Source organism: Aquarana catesbeiana, linkage group LG03, assembly GCF_042186555.1.
Source record: "Aquarana catesbeiana isolate 2022-GZ linkage group LG03, ASM4218655v1, whole genome shotgun sequence".
Classification (NCBI taxonomy): domain Eukaryota; kingdom Metazoa; phylum Chordata; class Amphibia; order Anura; family Ranidae; genus Aquarana; species Aquarana catesbeiana.
The window spans coordinates 404,671,324-404,695,076 of NC_133326.1; the positions used below are offsets into that span (position 1 = coordinate 404,671,324).

General features: G+C 44.0%; 1 protein-coding gene across 6 annotated transcripts in view; it reads left to right on the forward strand.

Annotated features, from left to right (window-relative positions):
• TENM2 (teneurin transmembrane protein 2) overlaps window positions 1-23,753 on the forward strand; it is a 2,056,834-nt gene that overhangs the window by 1,532,015 nt on the left and 501,066 nt on the right. For all 6 annotated transcript variants that reach the window (XM_073620699.1, XM_073620701.1, XM_073620700.1 and 3 more), the window contains one exon: window positions 17,870-17,971. In XM_073620699.1, the coding sequence (XP_073476800.1) occupies window positions 17,870-17,971 (102 nt within the window). The remainder of the gene's footprint in view (window positions 1-17,869; window positions 17,972-23,753) is intronic.

The following is a 23,753-nucleotide window of genomic DNA, read 5'->3' on the forward strand; positions in this document are numbered from 1 at the left end:
GACGTCTCTGGCCTGTTTCACTGGGGGGGATTTTGTCAGGAAAGTGGCGTTCGTGGAGTCTGCTCACGGAATCAGAGCGAATAATTTCTGGTGGGTTTTCAGGGTACAAAAGGGCGGAGATTACTTGTTCCTGGTAGTGCAGATAGGATACGGGGTTCTCTGTAGATTTTTGGTAAATAACATAAGTGTTATACATGACCAAACTGAAAAAATAAATGGACACTTTTTTATACCAGTGACGGGATTTTCTTGTGGGAAGGTAGGGTTCAATCATCTGATCGTTGAAGTCCACTCCCCCCATAAACAAATTATAATCGTAAACACAAGCAGGTTTCTGGACTGGGCCGTTTCTTCTTGGGACTTCCACGTAGGTGTCATTATGGATTGTCGTCAGCATGTGGACATTTCGTCTGTCCCTCCACTTGACAGCTAATAGCTCCTGGTTCCGCAAAGACGCCGTCTCCCCTCGGCGTAGCCTTTCATTGACCAGTTTTTGCGGGAAGCCTTTTCTATTCGTTCTTACGGTACCACATGCTGGGATGTCTCTCCGGTGAAGATTGCGGAAGAGGGGCAAACTTGTATAAAAGTTATCCACATAAAGGTGGTACCCCTAAAGCAGGAGGGGCGTGTCCGGATGTAGAGAAGGCAGGACGCGTTACTGAGGAGCTCCGCGATCCTGACTAAATCCATCAGCATCCTGAATAACACACAGCCTGGGGAGCCTCGAAATCTCACCCAGTTACCCCCAGACATCCTATATACCAGCCCTTGGGGAAAATTGTGGAGCTCGGCCGGCCGATTGAGCGTGTACGGGGCCGCGACCGGCTCCACACAGCAGCAGCCGGCCGCCATCTTGGGGCCTGCTAGGCCTCCAACAGCCCCAGGCTAAAGTGCCAAAATCGGAGGAGCAGCGGACAGCTGCTCCATCAACATCTGTAGCGGAGGTCCCTGGGAGGTGTCTGCGGTGGGAGGAAGGCCGGATAGCCGCCGGAGGATTCGTTCCGGACGCCGCGGCCGGCCGCCGTTTTGAGGCCTACTGAGCCTCCAGCATCCCCGGCCTCGATTTCCGCGATCAGCGGGGCGGGAGGCGGCCGCTACATCCACATCTGCCGAGGTGGTCCCGGGGAGCCTGTCGATCGGTGTGGAGACCCGGAGACCGCAGGAGACGGAGATGCTGAGGCCTGCTACCATCTTCCAGGCCTATGGTGTTTAAAGCATCCCCCATATACAGGTGCCGTGTCCCAACAGTGCTGTGCTGCCTTCCCCAAATCACTATACCTGCAGAACCTGTGCCCTGCAAGCCCTGACCCTGTGTATCCTCTATCCTGCCCACTGTGTTCTGGTGCCTGTCTGCTGCCTCTCACCAACCACACAGCCCGTATCCAGAGCAGAACACGCTGCGGATGGGCCCTCCTAAGACCCGTTACTCTCATTAAAAAAAAAACAAGGCTTCTCCTACCGCTCCGTCAGTGACCAGGCGCTTGCCGGCGGCGGAAATGGCGGCGAATGCGAAGGCGGCGGTGGAGTCAGCGGCTGCGGAGTCCCCCACGGGAGCAGAGATCCTGGCGGCTATTACGGCATGTAAAGAAACCCTAACTGCTAAAATAGACTTCCTAACTGTAGATGTCAGTCTTATCCGCCAAGATATGGATAAATTCCGCTCCCGTATTGCTGAGGTGGAGGACAGAGTCTCCACGGTGGAGGATGTGGTCCGGTCAGATTCCAGAGAGGTGAGGGCCCTACAGCTCCAAGTGAAGGCGCTACAAGAACGAGCCATAGACACCGAGAACCGCCTTCGGCGCAACAATATTCGCATCCTTGGCTTGCCTGAGAGAGCGGAGGGTCTCAGGCCAGCTGAATTCACTGAGCAATTATTATCCACCCTGTTTAATCTGGGGGATCTGTCGCCCACCTTTGTAGTGGAAAGAGCGCACAGGGTCCCGCCACTTCCTCCGAGACCGGGGGCCCCTCCAAGTCCCTTCCTGTTACGGTTACTGAACTACCGTGATCGAGACCGTATCCTGGCGGCGGCCCGAACCATGCCGGAAATCAAATATGAAAATACCAGGTTATCTTTCTTTCCTGATTACTCTCAAGAGGTACAGCAGCGCCGCAAATCTTTCACAGATGTCAGACGTCGACTCCGAGAGAAGGGATTACGTTTTGGCCTTTTATACCCCAGCAGATTGAGGATCACGGATGGGGACAACACCCGTTTCTTTGATACCCCTGAGGCCGCTGCGGCATGGTTAGACACCCGTTAGTGTCATAATGGGAATTGAACCGGTGTTGAATACACGATCTGTTGGGTTCAGATAAGTACCTCAAATTCCTACAATGATCCTCCCTCTACCCCATGTGGACTTCCAGCACAACTCATTCTCAGCCACCACATCTTTCTGCACTGAGACACCAAGTCATCATCCTCACCCTCTACTATACATCTTTTGCGAATGGAACTGAAACTAGTGCCTCCTGTCTGAGGAGCTCCAGTAAATTTCATACAGACTTTCTTGTCATTGACTCCTAAACGGTGATCCGTCCCTGTTTGTTTTGCCTTGACACCCCCCCTCCCCCTCGCTCAGGTTCAGACGAGGACATTTGCCAGCTACAGCGACCCCCCTCACCCTGGTCCAGGACGTGACCATACGAGTCAAGTTCAAGGGTTTCTGGACTGGCATGATAGTGTAGTGCACTGAGTTGTAGGTTGCCACTACAGTTACAAGGTTTCTTGTTTAGGGGTAAAACTATCCCCATCCTTCTCCCTCGTTTCGGAAGAGAGATGGGGCATAGTAAGAAAGGCACATTGTGCTTGGGTTTGTTTAAAAATGTTCTAAAGGTTTTCTTACTTTTTTTCCTTTTTGGTGCACGATATTGGATAAATCTAACAGCTGCTAACACATGGTGTGCTATGTCGAGGATTTTGCTGTTCATGGTCCGCTCTCTCATTCATCCCAGTTGTTTCCCACCTTTTAATGTAAATGGCTAATCCCCGTGCCGATTCCTTTACGATCCTTTCCTGGAATGTCAGAGGCCTTGGATCAAAATTCAAGCGAGCTCTCCTTTTTCAGTACCTGAAGTCCCAATCCCCCCAACTCATTCTTCTTCAAGAGACCCATCTAATGGGCAGCAAAATCCTGACATTGAAAAAAACGTGGATACAGAGGGCTATACATGCCACATACTCTACGTATGCAAGAGGGGTGTCGATTCTTATACACAAGAGCTTCCCATGTGTGATTGAAGAGGTGTGCACGGACCCACAGGGTAAATTTGTTATTGTTGTATTTACACTATGGTCTCACAGGTACATTGTCATTATTATGTATATCCCCCCGCCTTTCTCACCTGTAATATTATATGCGGTTATGGAAAAGATTGCACCCTTTTGCCCTGGGAAAATTTTAATTATGGGAGACTTTAATGCTATCATGTCCCCGGATCTAGATAGACCTGCCCCGCCAAAGCATCATTGCACAGATCTTTATGGTTGGGCTCAGGCAGTAGCCCCAGAGGAGATTTGGAGGTGGAAGCACCCTACAACCAGAGCCTATTCATGTTTCTCAGCATCCCACAAAACTGCATCACGTATAGACCTGGTCTTTTCTAACACCCCATTGTTGGCGGATGTATTAGAGGCATCTTATTTGCCAAGTGGATTGTCTGATCACAGCCCCTTGGTGGTGACGCTTCGCTCTCCTGCATCCCGGAGTGCTGCACTGTGGAGACTAGGGGCTCATTGGGTCTCCCATCCAGACTTAACTGAGAGTATACCCCCCCTGCTAGCTGATTTCTGGGAGCAGAACACTGGATCCTCCTCCTCTGAAATCACTTGGGATGCGTTTAAAGCATATACGAGGGGACAATATATCTCATCTATTGCCCATATTAAAAAGAAACAATTAAAGGAGACCCAATTACTGCAACAGTCGGTGACAAATCACACCTCTACTTATAGCTCAGACCCCACACCATCTCATTTTGACTCACTTATGGCAGCTCAGAGAGAACTAAATCTTCACTTGACAGAGGTTACACGACTTGAAACTCATAGGGGCAGACAAAGAACTTTTGAACAAGGTGACAAAAATGGTCGCCTGCTGGCCCTATTGGCGCAGAACGACCAACCACTTACACTTGTCTCCACTCTGCAGACTGCTGATGGGGACATGGTGACTTCACCCTCTGAGGTTTTGCAAACGTTTACTGCTTTTTACGAAAAGTTGTATACCTCCACCCTGCCCTCCGACTTTCAGCCTGGGCGGCTACGGGACCTGTTAGACCCCTTGGCGCTGGGCTGGCTGTCGGATCAGGAGCGTGAGACACTAGTTAGGCCATTTACGGCCCTAGAAGTTCTAAATGCCATCCAATCCTTCCCCACGGGTAAGGCGCCGGGGCCGGATGGCCTTCCAGTTGACTTTTATAAGTCGCATGGAGACCTTCTGGCACCCCTGTTGGCCCAGTTATATAATAAATGCCTGAAGGATGGCAAACTGCCCGACTCAATGTATCTTGCATATCTGACTCTAATACACAAACCCTCTAAAGACCCAACCTCCTGCGCCTCGTACCGGCCAATTGCATTGTTAAATAACGACTTTAAAATTTTGGCCAAACTACTTGCTCTACGACTATATCCCCTACTGCCTTCAGTCATTGATTCGGACCAAACTGGCTATTGAACCAGTGGCGGAGGCGCTCCGTACGTCCCCGCATATTAAAGGTCTCCGTATTGGCTTGCTGGAGGAGAGGCTGGCCCTGTACGCGGATGACATGCTACTGTTCCTCAATGATGCTGGCCCGTCCTTACAGGGTGTTCTGAATGTGTTAGACACCTTTGCAGGAGTCACCGGACTGAAGGTCAACTGGTCCAAATCCATACTTTTTCCGATAGACCAGGCGGCCAAAACTACTTCCTCCCCAGACTGTTCACTAAAATGGGTGGAAACTTTTAAGTACCTGGGGGTCCATATATCCACACAAGCAGCAGACTTCATCTCACTTAACCTTACCCCTATACTCGTAGACACTAAGGCAAAACTTAAAACATGGAGTAATTTACCTTTATCAGTTTGGGGACGAGTGAATCTCCTCAAAATGAAAATTATCCCCAAATTCACGTATTTGTTCCGCCACTCCCCTCAGTGGATACCTAAATCGTTTTTTAATACAATGAATCAATTGTTCTCATCCTTTATCTGGGGCTCCTCGCCGCCCAGGTATCGGCTGTCGACTTTGATGCGGCCGACAACGCAGGGTGGTATGGCATTTCCTGATTGCTACAAATATTTTCTAGCCACCCAACTGATGACAGTGGCCTGGTGGCTGCACCCTGACAAAACTAATTCTTCCACAGCCCTGGAGGCCACGATAGTGGGCTCTTTCGAAGCCTTGCAATTCCTGATATTCAGAGGCCCTCGAGCCCCATATCATTTGACACCCTCTATGCGTACCACCCTGCGGGCTTGGCGGGCGGGTCTAGAAATAGAAAAATACAAATCAACCGAGATCTCTCCTAACACCCCGATCTGGCTGAACCCTACTTTGCCACACATTTACAAACTTCCGGACCCCTTTGCATGGACTAAGTATGGTATAAAAATAATTTCTCACATAGTGTCATAAATGTCATTATCTCCCTTTTCACACCTTTCGTCCATGTATAACATACCTCATCATTACCAATTTCGCTATCTCCAATTGTCACATGCTTTTGCTGCGCAGTTTCCACGCGCCTCCTGCATCGTTGTCCAGTCAGGACTAGAGAAGACACTTAGAACTAAGTGTGCAGAGAAACCTACCTCACAGCTTTATGAGCATTTGGTCTATGTGTCTCTCCCACCTCTAGATAAGCTCTGGTCTCGCTGGCAGCTTGATATACCCTCGCTGGACAATGATGATTGGGATAATGTTTGGGATCTCCCCTTCTGCTCCTTAGTTTCTATGCGGGATCGGCTGATCCAATTTAAAATAGTGCATAGAGCGTACTTTACTCCACATAGACTCCATCAAATGAACCCTACATGTCCATCGGAGCGTTGGAGATGTGGAATCTCCCCAGGAGATTTCTCTCATATTTTTTGGCACTGCCCTAAAATCCAGCGATATTGGAGTGAGGTACTTGACACGGTAAATAGAGTCGCATCGACTACATTACCACATGCCATGGAAATCTGTCTATTGGGGTTAATTGAAACACTTGTACCAACAGTGGCAAAACGTACACTGGTCGGGTTATTGCTATTTTATGCCCGGAAAAACATTGCCATGCGGTGGAAAAAGCCCACCCCCCCTTCATTGACACAATGGAAAAGTCTGGTCAATAATAACCTTCCTTTATATAAAGACACATACTTCAACAGAGGATGCCCGATGAAGTACGATAGAGTCTGGCGTACATGGTTGGAAGATGTGGAAACAGCTGTTTGAGACTTCAAATAATATGATGGGGGGGAACAGTGAGAATTTATTGGTTACGATTGGAGAGAGGACTTGACGTCTTAAGTGACCTCTAAATAAACACAAGAAGAAGCGAGCCATAGGTTAACTCATCATAAGATAAATAACACAAATTATAATATCTTGTCTTGCGATGTGTAGGAGATTCTGTATAAGCACCACAGATTTTTCTTTCTCTTTAGTCGTTAAGTTGTATTTGTATTGTTTGTCTTGAAAAAGCAATAAAAAGAATTTAAAAAAAAAAAAAAAAAAAAAAAGGTGGTACCCCTTTCCAAGGAGTGGATAAACAAGCTCCCAGACAACTTTGCCGCTGGCTCCAATATATTCTGGACATTCAGGGGGGTGCAGTTGGGTGTCCTTCCCTTCGTACACCCAGAAGGCGTAAATGTACCCCATGGCTCGGTCGCAAAGTTTGTACATTTTTACCCCATATCGGGCCCTTTTGCTGGGGATAAATTGTTTGATGCCGAGCCTGCCGGAGAATTTTACAAGGGACTCATCAACGGAGATATTCTGCTCGGGGGTATATAATTGGGGAAATTTTTCAGCGAAATATTTAGGAGTGGCCGAAGTTTGAATAATTTGTCAAATGCTGGGTCATTTCGGGGAGGGCACTGGGTGTTGTCATTGTAGTGGAGGAAGCGTAAAATCATAAGGTATCTTGATCTTGGCATTATAGAAGAGAAGAGTGGCATGTGGTGGACGGGGTTAGTTGACCAATATGAGTACATTTCCTTTTTTTTGTGAGTCCCATTGTAAAAGTTAGGCCTAAGAAAATTTTAAATTCCTCTATGGTAAGCTCTCTCCACTCAAAGGGACGGGCATAACTAGAGCCAGGGTTGCTTACTATGTAGTGCTGTGCATAGAGGTTGCACTGGGCCACAATGGACGATAGTAAGTCTTCTGTAAATATCAAATAAAAAAAATCAAGCATCACAAAATCATCGGTGTTCACCTGGACACCTGGCTGGGCAGTAAAAGGGGGGATATTTGCTGCTCCGGAATGAGGGGGAAGCCACAGGGGGTTTTGAAGGGCATAGGGAAGGGTGGCATGGCCTCTATCCTTTTGTGGCTAAGAGGATACCCTACTGGTACCTGGCCTTTGTTGCGGTGGCACTGCACTTGAGGTGGACGACACAGCTCTTGAGGTGGACGACACAGCTCTTGAGGTGGACGGCACAGCTCTTGAGGTGGACGGCACAGCTCTTGAGGTGGACGGCACTGCGCTCGAGGCGGTGGTAGGCTGCTGCTCCACGCCAGAACGCCTTCTTTTCACGGGCACACGTTCCTCTTCCAAATCTGTATCAGACTCGCTGCTTGTCACGGGTTTATAGGCTGAATCGGACAGAGACTCAGAGAGCTCCCCGCTGCTCTCATCAGTCATGCTGAGACGCTGGTAGGCCTCCTCGGCCGTAAATAATTTTTTTGCCATACTGGTGGCTGGTGAGGTTGATGTGGCGCAGATAAGCACTGATGGGCACAGGTGGCACTGATGTGGCACTGGAGTGGGACTGGTGTGGCTCTGGTTGCACTATAGTGGGACTGGTGTGGCTCTGGTTGCACTGTAGTGGGACTGGTGTGGCTCTGGTTGCACTGGTGTGGCTCTGGTGGCACAGAGGTGTCACTGGTGGGCTCAGGCGGCACTGGTGGGCACAGGCAGCACTGATGTGGCACTGCAGTGTCGCAGATGAGCACAGGTGGCACTGATGGGCACAGGTGGCACTGATGGGCACAGGTGGCACTGATGGGCACTGGTGTGGCACTGGTGTGCACTGTGGTTGCACTGGTGTGGCTCTGGTTGCACTGGTGTGGCTCTGGTGGCACAGAGGCGGCACTGGTGGGCTCAGGCGGCACTGATGTGGCACTGCAGTGGCGCTGATGGGCACAAGCGGCGCTGATGGGCACAGGTGGCACTGATGGGCACAGGTGGCACTGATGGGCACTGATGGGCACAGGTGGCACTGATGGGCACAGGTGGCACTGATGGGCACAGGTGGCACTGGTGTGGTACAGGTGTGGCACTGGTGTGCACTGTATTATCACTGGTGTGGAACAGAGGTGGCACAGGTGGCACAGAGGTAGCACAGAGGTGGTACAGATGGCACAGATGTGGCACAGATGACACTGTTGGGCACAGATGACACTGTTGGGCACGGTTGTGGCACTGTTGGGCACTGCTGTGGCACTGTTGGGCACTGATAAAGGTGGAAAAACTCACTGACTGTCACCGTAAAGCTCTCCTCTCACGCTGCATCGGTGTGAGGAGAGGAGAGCTGTAACCTCCTGATGACCCTGCTTTCCCCTTTTGTTTACATTTGTGATCGCTCCGTCATTGGACGGAGCGATCACATGGTAAAGGACCGCTGTCATTGGTCCTTTACCGCGATCCGTGTTGCGCCGGGTCCCGTGGACCCGGCGAACACGGATGTTCCTGTGTGCACGCCCGGGGGGGCGCGCGGGAGCGGTTCTCCGGGATCACGTCATATGACATGATCCCAGAGTTATCCAACCGCCCTGCAGCCGTCATTCAGCTATGGGCGGTTGGCAAGTGGTTAAACTGTTGCAGGTTAGCACGGCTGCGCAAATTGCCGTAGCTATATGTCGGCTCTTTAAGACGCTATAGCAAGCGCAATGGGCACCCACGATCGCTCCTGACAGAACGAGAACGGGGATCTAGTGTTAACCCATTCCCTGCCAATGACATTTATACAGTAATCAGTGGCTATTTTTAGCTCTGAACAGAAGGAGGGAACTGATGTGCAAAACCAAAGTGGGCTGAAACAATTATAAATAAAGAGATCAAAGAAGCCGCCAAACATAAATAAGTGTTCCCACACAGAAAAAACTAAATGATTATAAAAAATATGTGGCGCTAACTAAAGTGCATGAAAATATCATAAATAATGTGATTAAACATAATGACAATTCTTCAGTGTGACATCAATAAACTAACAAAATCAAAGTGATAAAAGAATCCAATAAGAGTGCATGAGTCCAATGATACTCTAAAGTGCATAAAGATGAAAGAAATCACAAAAAACAAAAAAATGTAAAAAATCGAATAAAGTGAAAAAAGTCACATATAATGAATAAAATTGCTTAAAGTGCAAAAAAAAAAAAAAAAAAAAAAATAAGAGTGCATAAGTCCAATAATACTCTAAAGGTGCATAAGAGTGAAAGAAATCACAAAAAAAACACACAAAATTAAAAAAAAAAAATCACATAAAGTGAAAAAAGTTGCATATAATGAAACAAATCGCATAAAGCGCAAAATTGTGAAAAAACACAATAAAAATAGACAAAAGTGCATATTCCAATAAGTGCAGTAAGGTTCCAACGTGGATGAAGTAAATCTTCATATAACAGTTCATGCAAAGAACAAAAAGTGCATGTGCAGAAAATGATCGGTTTCAGATTCCTCCAATCATCAGCAAACTTATTTTTAGCTCTGATCGCTGTATAAATGTCAATGGTCCCAAAAAAGTGTCAAAGGTTTTCGATCTGTCCGCCGCAATGTCGCAGTCCCGATAACAATCACAGATCATCGCCATTACTAGTAAAAAAAAAATAATAATAAAAATGACATAAATCTTTCCCCTATTTTGTAGACGCAATAACTTTTGCACAAACCAATCAATATATGCTTATTGTGTTTTTTTTTTTACCAAAAATATGTAGAAGAATACATATCAGCCTAAACTGATGAAGCCTAAACTGATTTTTATTTTTTGGGGGGATATTTATTATAACAAAAAGTACAAAATATTGTGTCTTTTTCAAAATTGTCGCTCTTTTTTTGTTTATAGCACAAAAAATAAAAACTGCAGAGGTGATCAAATACCACCAAAAGAAAGCTCTATTTGTGGGGAAAAAAGGACGTCAATTTTGTTTTGGTACAACATTGCACTACCGTGCAATTGTCAGTTAAAGCGACGCAGTGCCGTATCACAAAATCCTTCCTGGGCTGAAGTGGTTAAAGAAAGCTTCATTGTAATTTTCTTTCAAAATCAAATCAATATTATTTTGATCCATTGTCTCTGGTCCTGTAAACGACATGGGGCCCATATGCCGGTGCCTACTCTGACCATTTTGTAATCCGGTTTTCATTTTATGGGTTACCACAATTACCAAAAAAGAGACTCTTAGAACATTTTAGCATGCAGTTTTGTTTGACTGTGTCATCTGCTTATTCCTGGTTTCCTGTTTTACATACAAAACAAAACTGGGCTGTTTGAATTGCCCAGTTTTGTGACAAGTTTATGTAAAGGAATTAAGGTGTTCTTAGAACACATATATATTTTGTGTTGTGCAGTGGTTTTGCGCAGAGCAGCCCGGATACTCTTGTTCACGGGTCCCCGCCAGTGCTTCTGGCCCCTCCCCCCTGCCGAGTGCTTGCTCTGGGGGCAGCCAGGCAGGCTCACTCGCAAGCCGCTGCTCTGTGTGTCCATTCACACGCAGAGCCACAGCTCGGCCTCAACCTCTCAGTCTCCTCATTGGCTCACTGGCTGTGATCGACAACAGTGGGAGCCAATGGCTCCTGCTGCTGCCTCAGTCAATGAGGAGTGAGAGTCCCCAGAGAGCCAAGGCTCTCGTGCACATCGCTGGTTTAAGATGGATTAAGTGTTAGGGGGGCTGAGGCACACCGATTTTTTTCACCTTTCTGCATAAAATGCATGAAGGTAAAATAACCTTTAGAACCACTTTAAAGGGATCATTTATATTGTCTTTTAAATTAGGTTTTATCATTTCAAATCATTGTAGCAACCAGGGAATGCTCTGCCATGAGGCTGTTGAATAGGATTTTCTATGCTGCAGCATTATCTTGAAGAAGGATACTTTTCCTGCTAACGTATATTGACAGCAGGATCACTCTGCATGAGAAAACTGAATTATTTGCTTTTTCCTTATGTAAAAAAGGAACATGGTAGCAGCCAGTTCTCTCAGCAAGGGTACGTTTTGGCATAAGGAAAAACAGAAGGAAAATGACTTATTACTTATATTTAACATTATATGCACTTGGTAACATTAAACTGTATGATAAATAATCATTTTAAAAATGCTATGTTTTAGGTAATGCTATCCGTATCCTTCTACATTTTAGAAGACTAGATTTTCCTTATATGCATTTATCCCTTTTGCAATACTGCTTATTGGTCTATATCAATTTTTAATAAGTTGATAAAATAAGCTGCAATGACTTCTTTAAGCCCAAGAAAAGTAATCCTTCCTTGCAGTAGGGCTGCTCCACACTCAAGGGTTAAATGCTGATTTAGGTCTGGGGATTGGTTAGTTTTGCCAAATCTATTGCTCCTGCTCCCTATGCCCCAGTGGGGGACTGTTCCTTAGGGCCCTCATGTCCACTGCAGGGCTATGAACTCTGCACCATTTTTGATGATGTTAGGGCATCTGACCACCAAAGCATAGGGAGTAGGAGACTGTAAGGACCACAGCATTAAGGAGTCTGCAGGAAAGCAGGAACAAGTAAGTAGAAATTGTTTTCCTGTCTTCCTGCTGGGCAGTCTCCACTGCAATAACATCCCTATTAACATTTCTTGACCATAGATCTTTTAGATCTTTTTTCCTAAATATAAGATTTTTTATTAAAAAGTCTGTGCTTCTACAAAAAAATTAATATATGTTAAATAATTATAACCCCCAGACAAGTAGCTGTTTAAATGTCACAAATATATTTAGAAATTATTAAAACTAATATGCAACTTTGTATAGGTAAATAAACAATAAATTAATTTATTAACAAATAAAATTGGTTTTATTGATATAAACTATTAACGTAGTCAGGTTATAATAAAAATGATCTAAAACAATATCTATATGTAAAACATTGCTACTTTTTCAATAAAAGTTTTGCAGATACAAATACACCACCCTAAACCAAGCACAATCTATTTATTTTATTGAGGTGTTGTGAGATGGAGAACGACCTTTGCCTTAAGTGGAATATATTTATTTTGCCTTTTTATTTTTGCTCTTTCATTTAAAAAAAAAGTCTGTCTGTATAACACATTTTTTTTTTTTCTTTGACAGCACATACTCCTATTTCAAACATTTAAAGAAGTAGGTATATAGCAGTGAAACAATCCAAACAGCTGTTTTGCCATCCTTATTCAAAGGGATCTACTGGTGTTAGCTGTGCACTCCTGTGACCCATTTTCAGCTGGCAGCAGGCTAAAGCCCTCTGTCGGCTGATGTCACAGAGCCAGTCCAGGCTCTGAAAAGATCCCGACCATGAGATCTGACCAGAAGCCTGGACCAACAGCTGGCTCAGCCTCTCAGCGAGCTTCTGAGAGCCTGAGCCAGTCGCTCTCACCCCTCCCACAGCCCAGCACTCCAGTGAGTGCTGGAGGGGCAGAGCAGAGAGCCAGTGATTGACAGTCACTAGCTCTCTGCAGGCTGGGGACCGAGAGCTGATCGATCAATAGTGTTTTATCACTCAATTCTCTGTTTTAGAGGCAATGGGGGACAGCTGCAGCTGGGATCGGTGCTGCAGCCATGTAGGTGAGTATGATTCCCAAACTTCTTTTTAAAACTTTACATCTTTATTACAATAATCACAGACAAACATGTTTGGGGTATCTTTCTTGTGGATAGATGGCCTCAACGCCATTCACTGGGAACCCCGCATCTTTAGGAGGTGTAGGGAAGCTAATTTAAACTAAAATTTACATCAACATCAGAGCATTAGCTAATTACAAAAGCTCACCAAACCATCCGAAGGTCCACTAGTTTGGCAGGGAGGGGCCATGACCATGGCTACACTTTAAAAGCTAAAGGGTACAATCATAAATATATAGTGATACTTAAGCACTTACCACTTTTCTTGTGCAATGCGCCATTTGGGTCCCTAAACCTTCAAAGGGTACCCTATAACAATATTTGAAAGCCTGATGACCCAACTGGCACATTGCACATTCCACAAGCCAAATGGTAAGTGCTTAAGTGTTACACATCATGGGTTGAGTTTGGTGGTCTGTTGACCCGATGAAGTTGTATGTGTGTTTTGTTTTGGAAGGTTACTTTCTTTTGGACTGCATGAAGAACTTTGAAATGTATCAGGGCTATAGGATTCATTATATCCCCTGCCATCTAAAGAATCTTGCTTGGTTGGGCTTATATTGGTCTGCCTTTGCTTACTTTAGGTGTGTGACTGTCTGTTATTAGATATGTTAGTACCACAACATAACTATATATATAGTTATGATTGTACCCGTTAGTATTTAAGGTGCTGTTCATATTCCATTCCCACACCTGCCCCAGGGGGAGACATTGCATTCCTTTGGTCATGACCCATTCCTGCAAGCTGGTGGACCTCCAGAAGGTCGGTGATGTTTTTTAATTATCAAATGCTCTGATGTTAATGATTTTTACATGTAGGTGTAATTCCTCCCACTTTTTTGAAAGCTTTAGTTGTGATTAGCTCCCCCAAACCTCCTATAGAAGCGGGGTTCCTCGTAATTTGTGTTGAGGTTTTATACTTGTGTAGAAGATACCCCTAGTAATTTGACCTAACATTATCATTTACCTTCTAATATTGGGGTTTACATGTCCGTGGGTAATAAATAAAGAGAGGCTACTTGTAATTTTGTAATAGCACATGTTACATGTTGTATGCAGCTATGATCAATAATGAATAAGAATTATTGAGCAATAATAATAATATTTAATTATATTTTTATTTCATTTTACATTTATACACTATTATTTCTTAATTTTTATTATTTGACTACAATCTTCATTTTTCCAAACAAATGTTTAGGAAAAAGAGGATGTTTGGACTCCAGAGCAACATGCTCAAAGAGGTACTGGGAACTTATAGACATGCAGGTGTAGATGAAAGAAAACTTCAAATAAGCTCAATGGGTGATAGCGAGGCAGCTCCCACACAGCCAGGCTTTCCTCAATGGGCACTAAGAGTAGCCCAAATCAAAAAAATACAGAAAGAAGCACCAGATCAAAACTGGATAAAAGAACCCAAGATAATTGTAGGTGTTGGTAAAAAAAAAGTCATTAAAAAAATCTAACATGTTTCAGGGACATCATCACTCCCCCTTCACCAGGGCTCAATGCAAGATAAAACTTAGATGTACTTAAAGGAAACAGTGACTTCTTCTATGTCTGAACCAGTACTCTCCACAAGGAGTAACAAGTTGACAGCAATTGCTGAACAATAATGGACATGCTTTTGCTCGCAGCAACTTCTGTCAAGTTGTTTCTATAACAGACAATTTTGTCATGCTATAGTATATACTGCACAGAACACTGCGCTAGCTGACAGACCTTGCAGCCTGAAGATCCAGACAGCACCCTTTCTACTTTGAATAAGAGTGTGTCCCTCATGCTTTATTAAATGCATACAACATTTATATGCATATACTGTGTAGTTCTGGATTGTGCTCCATCTGTGCCCCCAGAACTGTGACCGAGCAGCCAATGACAGCCCATGGTCACATATTTACAATCAGATGCTAATAGGATGGGCTTTTGATGGCTTCAGCACTGTGCAGCTAATTGCGGTGCAGAAAGATAGGGAGCCATTCTTAGGTAACCAACATATGAGCAGAAAGTGAAAAGAAAAATAAAAGTCAGGTGAAAAAGGTCTTCCACAACTCCATTTTTCTTATGAGACTATTTGTGGGGTGGAAAAATCAATAATCCTTGAAAAAGTCACGTGACTGTGATGTAACGCGTGGGAGGAGCCAAGGAAGCTCTGTGCAGATCAGCAGTTTCACACAGTGTACTGCACTGAATCTGCTCCTGTCTAAGGCGGCTGACTGCTATAGTAAAACCTGCATATGCCTTATCATTATAAGGCACACGTGAGTGGATTGAAGTTTGCCTGTGTACCTTGGTATCCTAACTATTGCACAATGATTGTTTTTTTTTTCTCTTATCTGCCTGTTTATGATTCCCACATTGGTTGTGAATAGAAGCAAAAAACACATTGGTACTATCAATGAGCACCTTAATTAAGCAAGTGTTTTTAAACAGCTTTGCTAGTGATCAAAAGCTCTATACCAATCAGGATTCTACACCTGTATAATTGAAACTTCTGAATACATCCCTATATATTTATTTTTATGTGGATTTTTTATGTGAATTTTTTACACATTTGGTGTCACTAATTTTTTATAATTTTACACTATTTTGATTGCTGGATTTTATTCACCGCTGGATTTATTTGACTATTTATATTTATTCTTATATATTCATTTGCATGCACATTGTGAAGCGCTTCAAATATCATCATTTATTGAAAAATCAATAATGTCTAACCTCTTTAAATCTAGGGCTCTTGCTGGTTTTAGAGGAACTTGGTGAGTTATAGTTGTTCCTGTTGGGGGTCTTGTGTTGCTTCCCCAGGTGGAAGGGAGATTGGGCAGGAGAAGATCCTGGTGCAAACTGTGGGTTGTTGATAGAAGGGGGTAGGCGGAATTCTGCGTACCAGTCTGGGAGGTCCACTGGGGCAATCTGGAGGGATTCGCAGAAATTTAGTAGATCATCTGGTACTCTGAGCATGTGCTATTTTCCCAGAAATGAAGCTTGCAAAGCAAAGGGAAATTTCCAGCGGTAATTTATTCCTTTTTCCTTCAGCACTTCTAGCAGGGGTTTCAGAGCTCTCCTTTTTTTTAGTGTGATGGGGGAGAGGTCCTGAAAGAGTTGAATTGTCCTACCCTCATATGTGATCTGATCCTGGGATCTCGCTTTTTGGAGAATGTTCTCTTTCAAGCCAAAGTTCGGGAGACAGCAGATGATGTCTCTAGGGGGGGATGCCATCAGGAGCTCTGGGTCTGAGTGCTCTATGAGCTCTGTCATATTCAATTGGAGACTGCTCAGGTCTGTCAATGAGGTTGTTGAAAATGGTGGATAAGGCGGGTCTAATGTGATCTGTGGTCAAAGATTCAGGCAGACCTCTGATTCTGATGTTATGTCTCCTTCCACGATTCTCTAAATCCTCGATTTGCCTGTTCATTTTGATCAGGTGTTGAGAGTGTGTGACCGTAATGTTGTCCAGTCTGATTAGTGACCTGTCTCTCCTCTTCCCTGCACGTTCACTGACAGCCATTTGTTCTGTTAGTCTCAACAGCTCAGTTTTAATGTCAGTGATGGCTGCAGAGAAAGATCTCTTTATATCCGCTGCTATGTCGGTCATAGTGGCATAAGTCAAAGGCAGGTCTTTGTTGTTACCTGCTGTGGAGTCCTCCGATGCCAGCAGGGAGATTTCATCGTCTTCCATATCTTCATCCCTGTTTGATCTGTGCAGCGGCGCCATCTTGGAGTGTTCCCCTCGGCTGCTGTATCTGTATTTGTAGAGTTTAACTGTCGATATTCTCCTTTTGGGGGTCCTCAGCGATCTCAGGGAGTGATTATGTGTTCCACGTCTGATCTGTGTGGACATAATCGCTTTTACAGCGGTCCGTTTTAGGTCCGAGGCCTCTTAGGTGTCCAGAGCTCTAGTGCAGTGCAGCCATCCACTCTGCGCACCAAGCCACGCCTCAGGAGCCATTCTTACCACTCTTAGGCATCAAAGCTCATTTAAAGTGCTTGTGGGCATAAAGGGGTTGTGCTGAATCAAACTTTTTAATAATCCTGTCATTTTTAACATTTTTTTATGTGCAATTGGACTGACAAAATATATCTGTGAATTGTCATTTCTTTTCTTTATTAAGTCAGCTATTAAATGCACATTTTATTTCCTGCTTTTTAGGGTTGTAATTGACCTGCAAATCCTATTCATAAGTAGTGTAATTAATGTAGAACTCCAGGCAAAGCTTAATACACAGTTCAAAATGATATACATTAACCATTTAATTTGCCAAAGAAATTATACTTTTGTTTAGCTACTCTTGTGGTGTTCACACCTCTGCCACTATGTTCATGCTACAATTTTTTGGATTAGCTTTACTGGATCGCCTTCCTGATAATTAAACAGAGGTAATAATGCTGTTTTAATGGGATATATTTACTAATGCATAGGCTCTTGGGTGGGGAATATTCATACCCTTTGGGGAAATGGGAGTCAAATGACGGGGCAATGGGACTGGATCTCTTAATAATTTTGGAAACATGAAACATGATTATTCAACCTGTCAGAATTAGAGTGGAGAAATTGACTTGATGTATCAGATGGCATATGACAATTTGACATAAGAAGCTGCATTGTTAAACCATAAAATTGCGCAAGACCGGAAATTATTATCCTTTGTTCTGACTATCTAGTGTCCCAAAAGAATGCAAATCACAATGTTGCTTATCAGAATTACAATTTTTTTTAATGTGTATGTTTAAAAACAGTGTATTCAGCTATTTAATATACAATGTACTATGTTTCTTATCCTTATTTAGTTATAAAATTTTATTATTACATCTATTTATTTGTATTGCCTTTTTATAGACTCTGTGCAGGACTGTCCTCGAAATTGTGATGGAAATGGCGAATGTGTATCTGGGGTTTGTCACTGCTTTCCTGGATTTCATGGCGCAGACTGTGCAAAAGGTACTGGTAACTTTACAAATACTGAACGCATAATAGTGTGTGAAGGTTAGCAAGTGGCAAACCTGGTTGTTAGTATCTTCACATTTTCTTTTTTTTTTCTTTTAAATTGTTTAAGTGGAGAACACGACCCACATGGGCCAACAGGTACATAAAAATACATGCGTCAGATAACACGGAAGGTACAATATCGTGATACACATTCTAGCATATCTCTTTTTAACAGATCAACAACTAACTTGTTATTCCATAACAATACCTTAATGCTTATAAGGCTGTAGCGTGTTAAACTGTGGAGTCTTAGTAACCATGTGTCATCTTTCAGTACTGACTCCCATTGTGTCGGTCCTCTATTTTCTTTATTTATTAAAAGTAAGAAGAATTAGAGAGTGCTGAAAACTGAATGAAAGGGAAGGAGGGAAGGTAAAGAGCAGGAGAGAGAGGGGGTTAGAATGGAAGAACTGGGGGGGGGGGGGGTTGGGGGGTGGAGAGGGATGGGGGGGGGATGAGTCTCGCGAACATGTAGGGCCAAACAGTCCGTGTTCCTAGAGTTTTATGACACTGCTCATAGGAATCTGGTGTCTCAGCATGCACACCCGCACACTTACCGGGTGTCGTCTGCTCCTCTCAAAAATTGACCTGCCACCGAGTATATAAACATCGTCCATGATTGCCAGGTCTTAGAGAATGCTTCTTCTCTATGTTGGGCCGTGTGGATAAGGTCTTCCATTTTTCTTATGTCTTCCACCTTTCCCAACCACATGTCAATGTACGGTGGTATGGTGGATTTCCAGCATAGAGGTATGCAGGCTCTGGCTGCATCTAACAGATGTCGTATGACTGATCGTTTGTACGCCTTCTCTGGAATATCAGTGGCATGCAGTAAAAAGGATGCAGGGTCTTTTGTAATTATCCTGTCGGTGAACAGTTGTACCGTCTCGTGTATTACCTTCCAGAAGTGTGAGAGCTTGGGACATGACCAAAATATGTGTAACAAGGTACCCTTGTCTCTGTGACAACGCCAGCACACTTCAGACGTAGAAGGAAATATTTTATGTAGTTGTGCTGGGGTCCTGTACCACCTAGAGAGTATTTTATAATTTGTTTCCTGGGTTTTAGCACAAATGGACGACTTGTGAGTGAAACGTAGTATGCGTTGTCTCTGCGTGAGGTTGAAACTGCAGTTTAGCTCCTCTTCCCATTTGGTCAAACCCGGGGGTATGTAGTCTGAAGAAGGTGTATTCAGAATACTGTACATCAGAGAGTGTATGTGGTAAGGTGCCCGTGTCAGTACAAAGTTCTTCTAGGGTCGTAAGTCCTTGGTCTACGTCTGAGGGGGGTGGGATGGAATGAAGGAAGTGACCTAGTTGAAGTGTCCGCATAAAGTCTAAACGGAACATCCCTAGCGGGTTAGAGAGCTCCGCATGTGTTCTCCAGCGTCCTCCCGAACTAAAGTGGGAGGCCATATGTATACCTGTTTCCCTCAACTTCTGGAAAATTCTATCCTGTAAGCCAGGTGTGAATAGAGGGTGACCTATAATTGGATAGAGGGGCGAGTTTCGGGATGAGATGGTTGGATTAGAGATTAGTTTAGCACAGATTCGGGCTGTGTTGCCTATCAGAGGATGTTGTTTAATTTCTATTGGTAGGCTTCGGAAACACCACGGAGTACCTCCCAGCGGAATTGTGGTGTGGGATTGCTCTAGCTGGGTCCATAATTTGGTCTCTCTATGTCTACGCCAGTCAATGAGTCTTCCCAAGTGTACCGCTTGGTGGTAAGCGCGTATATCGGGTAGTGCCAACCTCCCATAAGACTTGGGAAGGACAAGTAATTTGTTTGGCAGTCTGGGTCTTTTCTTAGCCCAGACAGTATCTTCACATTTTCATGCATATATTTTTAAATTAATATATGCAAGAAGCCAGTCCTGTTTTTTTGGGGGGGGGTTTTGTTTTGTTAATTTCACTGTAGCCAGTGGCCATAATGTTAATTGTGCCATTCCATTCAGACACTTTATTTGTCTTCAACTATATATTTCACTTCAGTATTATATTTTTTAAACATTGCTTCATAACATTTTTAGACCACTCATAGTAGTAATATTCATAAAAATTCCTGAAGTGAAAGCCCTGACTAGCTATCAAACCTTCTATCAGCTATAGTAGCAGCTCAGCTGTCACAGAGCAGTAAATGGCCTTATTGCTTTGCATTGAGTAAACTGTTTATGATGTGGCCTGTCTGGAATGAATATATAGGAAATGCACTCTCTTAAGTCCATTTCTTTAGTTTGTTTGTTTTTTGTGTTTGTTTGTTTTTTTTATTTTTCATGCATTTGAATACTTTGGCTGTGCCCTTAAAACCAATTAAGCGGTTTTCAGGCAATTGGGATTTATCTTAATCTTTAAATTAATTTTAAAAAGAAAGTACAGTTGTGGTACCCTTGTTCATGAGTGGAAATCATTATCCTTTGTTCTCTTCGGAAAATGAATATTTTCAATTTTGAACATTTAAACCTGCACTGCTGATTTGAGAATGAAGTGTAATTTATATAAAATGAGTCTGCTCTGCAGAGCCATTCACTATTTAGCTTTGCTATTAATCAAACTTTGATGCTGTAAGAAAGTTTAAGCCTTAACTATTTATTGCTGCAGATATTTAAAGTGCCAGGTAACTTTTACATAATTTTTATTACAGTAGATCACTTTACAAAACATATTTTCTTATCGTACATCACGGGACACAGAGCCATAGTAGTTACTATGTGAGTTATAGGCCACCTTCAGGTGATGGACACTGGCATGCCCTAAATTAAAAAGTGCACTCCCTATATAACCCCTCCCACTGGTGGGAGTACCTCAGTTTTTTCGCCAGTGTCTAAGGTGTTGGTCACGAGTAAAAATGTGCTGTGCTGAGCTCCACTGGAGCAATCCTTGCTGGGGCTAGCCATGCAGCCGGATCAATTCAAAGTGTCTTTTTGGTCAAATTGAATGGTACCTGGACCTCATATTCAAAGAAACGAGGTCTTGCCTGTAACTCTTCTCTTTTTAGAGAGCTGGACCCTGGGATCCAGTACTTTTTGGTATTAAGGCCATAATGTTTTACTGGCCATGGTGCTATTACAGGTCCAGGATTGTGGGTTTCCTCGAGGATCCCCAGCTCCAGCCCCACTGGCGGCTGTATAGAGCACTTACGTCTCATGCTTCTCAGAGAGCCCACGATGTGTCCAGGAAACAGCAGATTTCTCTTCCTCCAGCTGGCAGCAGACCTGCGGGAAAAGCTTTCTTTTGAAAGGAGAGAGGAAGGGCCGTAGCGATGGGGGTGTGGCTTAGCGCAGCATTGGCGTCCTCCAATGCCCAGTGTGGGAAATGTGTGTTTTAAAGGCACCATTGTTACTGTTGCAAGCTGTGGAGGGACACAAGAGCAAAGGTATATATGAGGTTTGGTGACACAGGCATTCCTTTGACACATTTACTACTGCATCAGGCTGAGCATTAGTAGCAGCAGCAGAGCTAGACTATTGCTCAAGCAATGCATGCATTCCTTCTGGTAGTACCTCTGCTTTGTGCATTGGGCTATGGTCGGAAGAGAGGTTAAAATCACCTCAAAAAAGGGCTCTAGAAAGTCTATAGTCACTAGGGTGCCTAGACCCATCTCAGAAAAGATGGCATCCTCCCCTGAGAGTAATATGGCTGGTCAGAAGGAACCATCAGGAGGGGCAAGTGTTGCAGCTGCTTTTAGCATTGCAGCCCCTGTATAAATGACTAAGGAGGTTTTTTCTCCAACCATTCTAAGTTTGGAGCAAAAAATTGATGCTTTAATCGCATCCCAGAGTGGGACTAAGCATAACAGGTCGAGAGGAGGCGAAAGATGACAAATTTCTTTCAAGGGACTAGGAAGAGGCTGATGTCTGAAGAACCTAAAAGATCAGGTTCGCAGGAAAGGTGGTTGGTACAGTCTCTCACTGAATTGGTCTGCTCCACATTTTTACTGCCAATATGCGCAGTCAATCGATGAGCCCACCTCTGGTTTGGGTTCACTAAAGCCTCCTCAATCTGTTCATGCTTTTCCTATCCATTCATGGCTAAAAAATCTTATGTACTCTGAGTGGGAGCACCCAGATAAACAGTTTTTTTCCTCTAAAAAAGTTTTCAATACTTTATCCTATGGAGGAAGAGTTCTATAAGAAATGGGGATTTCCAGCAGTTGACACTGCTATATCCTCTGTACCTGACTTGTCCAGTAGACAATGCTCATATGCTAAAGGATCCAACAGATAAGACGTTGGAATTTCTTTTTTAAAAACTATATTTCGCTCGCAGGTTCAGGGGTTCAGCCTGCGCTGGCAGCGATCAGAATATCTCAGTCCTTAAAGGACCAGTTATGGGGGTACTCAAGATTATTCCTGATCAGCGGGCCCAAGATTTGGCCGGGTTATCAGAAGCGTTGTGTTTTAGAGTAGACACTATGAGCGATTCTATTCTCTAGGCCTCACGGCTCATGCTAGGGCTGGTACATGTGTATAGAATGCTATGGTTGAAAAATTGGTTAGCCAAAACGCCATGCAAAAGCTCTTGGCCATTTTCCCATTTCATGGTGAACGGTTATTTGGAGATGATCTGGATAGGTATATCCAAAGAATTTCTAATGGGAAAAGTTCCCTTTTACCGGTTAAAAAGAAGTTTAAGCATTTTTTCTTTTAAAACGTGCTTCTTCTCCAGTGCCGTGGGCATTAGCCTCCAGGCAGTCATGACGGCCTCCACCATCAGGTTCATGAGGTAAAACTCAGGGTCAGTCCCAGGGCCAAAAGAGGACCTGGGGGAGGAAACCCACAAAACAAAATACTAAAGCCTCTTTATGAAGGGGCACTCCCACTCGCTCGAGTGGGTGGAAGGCTTCTACAGTTTTCAAGGGTCTGGCAGGAACAATGTCAAGACAGATGGGTGGCTTCTTCAATTTCTCTAGGTTACAAACTAGAGTTCCGAGGGTTCCCATCTCTTGTTTTCTCAGATCAAACGTTCCCAGAGATCCAGTGAAAAAAGAAGTCTCTCTTTCTAGCTTTCGATCATCTCTTGTCTCAAAGAGTGATATCGGTGGTCCCCTTGGAAGAGCAAGGATTAGGGTTTTTATTCAAACTTTTTCACAATTCCAAAACCAAACGAGGATGTCAGACCTATTTTAGATCTCAAAGATCTAAACTGGTTTTTGAATATCCAATATTTTCGCATGGAGTCAATCCGATCAGTAGTCTCCATCCTACAAGGGGGAGAACTTCTGGCATCAATCGACATCAAGGATGCTTTTCTCCATGTGCCGATTTTCCCCGCTCACCGGAAATTTCTACGCTTCGAGGTAGAAAATCTTCATTTCAGTTTGTAGCTCTGCCTTCAGTCTAGCTACTGCACCTCAAGTGTTTACAAAGGTCCTGGTTCCTCCTTTAACCAGGTTAGGGGCTCAAAGTATAACGATACTAGCCTACTTAGATGATCTACTCTTGACAGATCAATCAGTAGCCCGCTTAAAACCAAAGTTTGGTCACCACAGTCAGCTACCTGGAATACCTAGGTTGGATTCTCAACCTCCAAAAATCCTTCTTAAAACCATCAAGGAGATTGCAGTACTTGGGGCTGATCATAGATACAGCTCAGAAGAGGATGTTTTTGCCCCAGGAAAGGATCAGTTCCATAAGGGAACTGATTCAGTTGATCAAAACAAAGAAGAATCCTTCTATTCAACTTAGCATAAAATTGTTGGGAAAGATGGGGGCTTCTTTCAAGGCCATTCCTTATG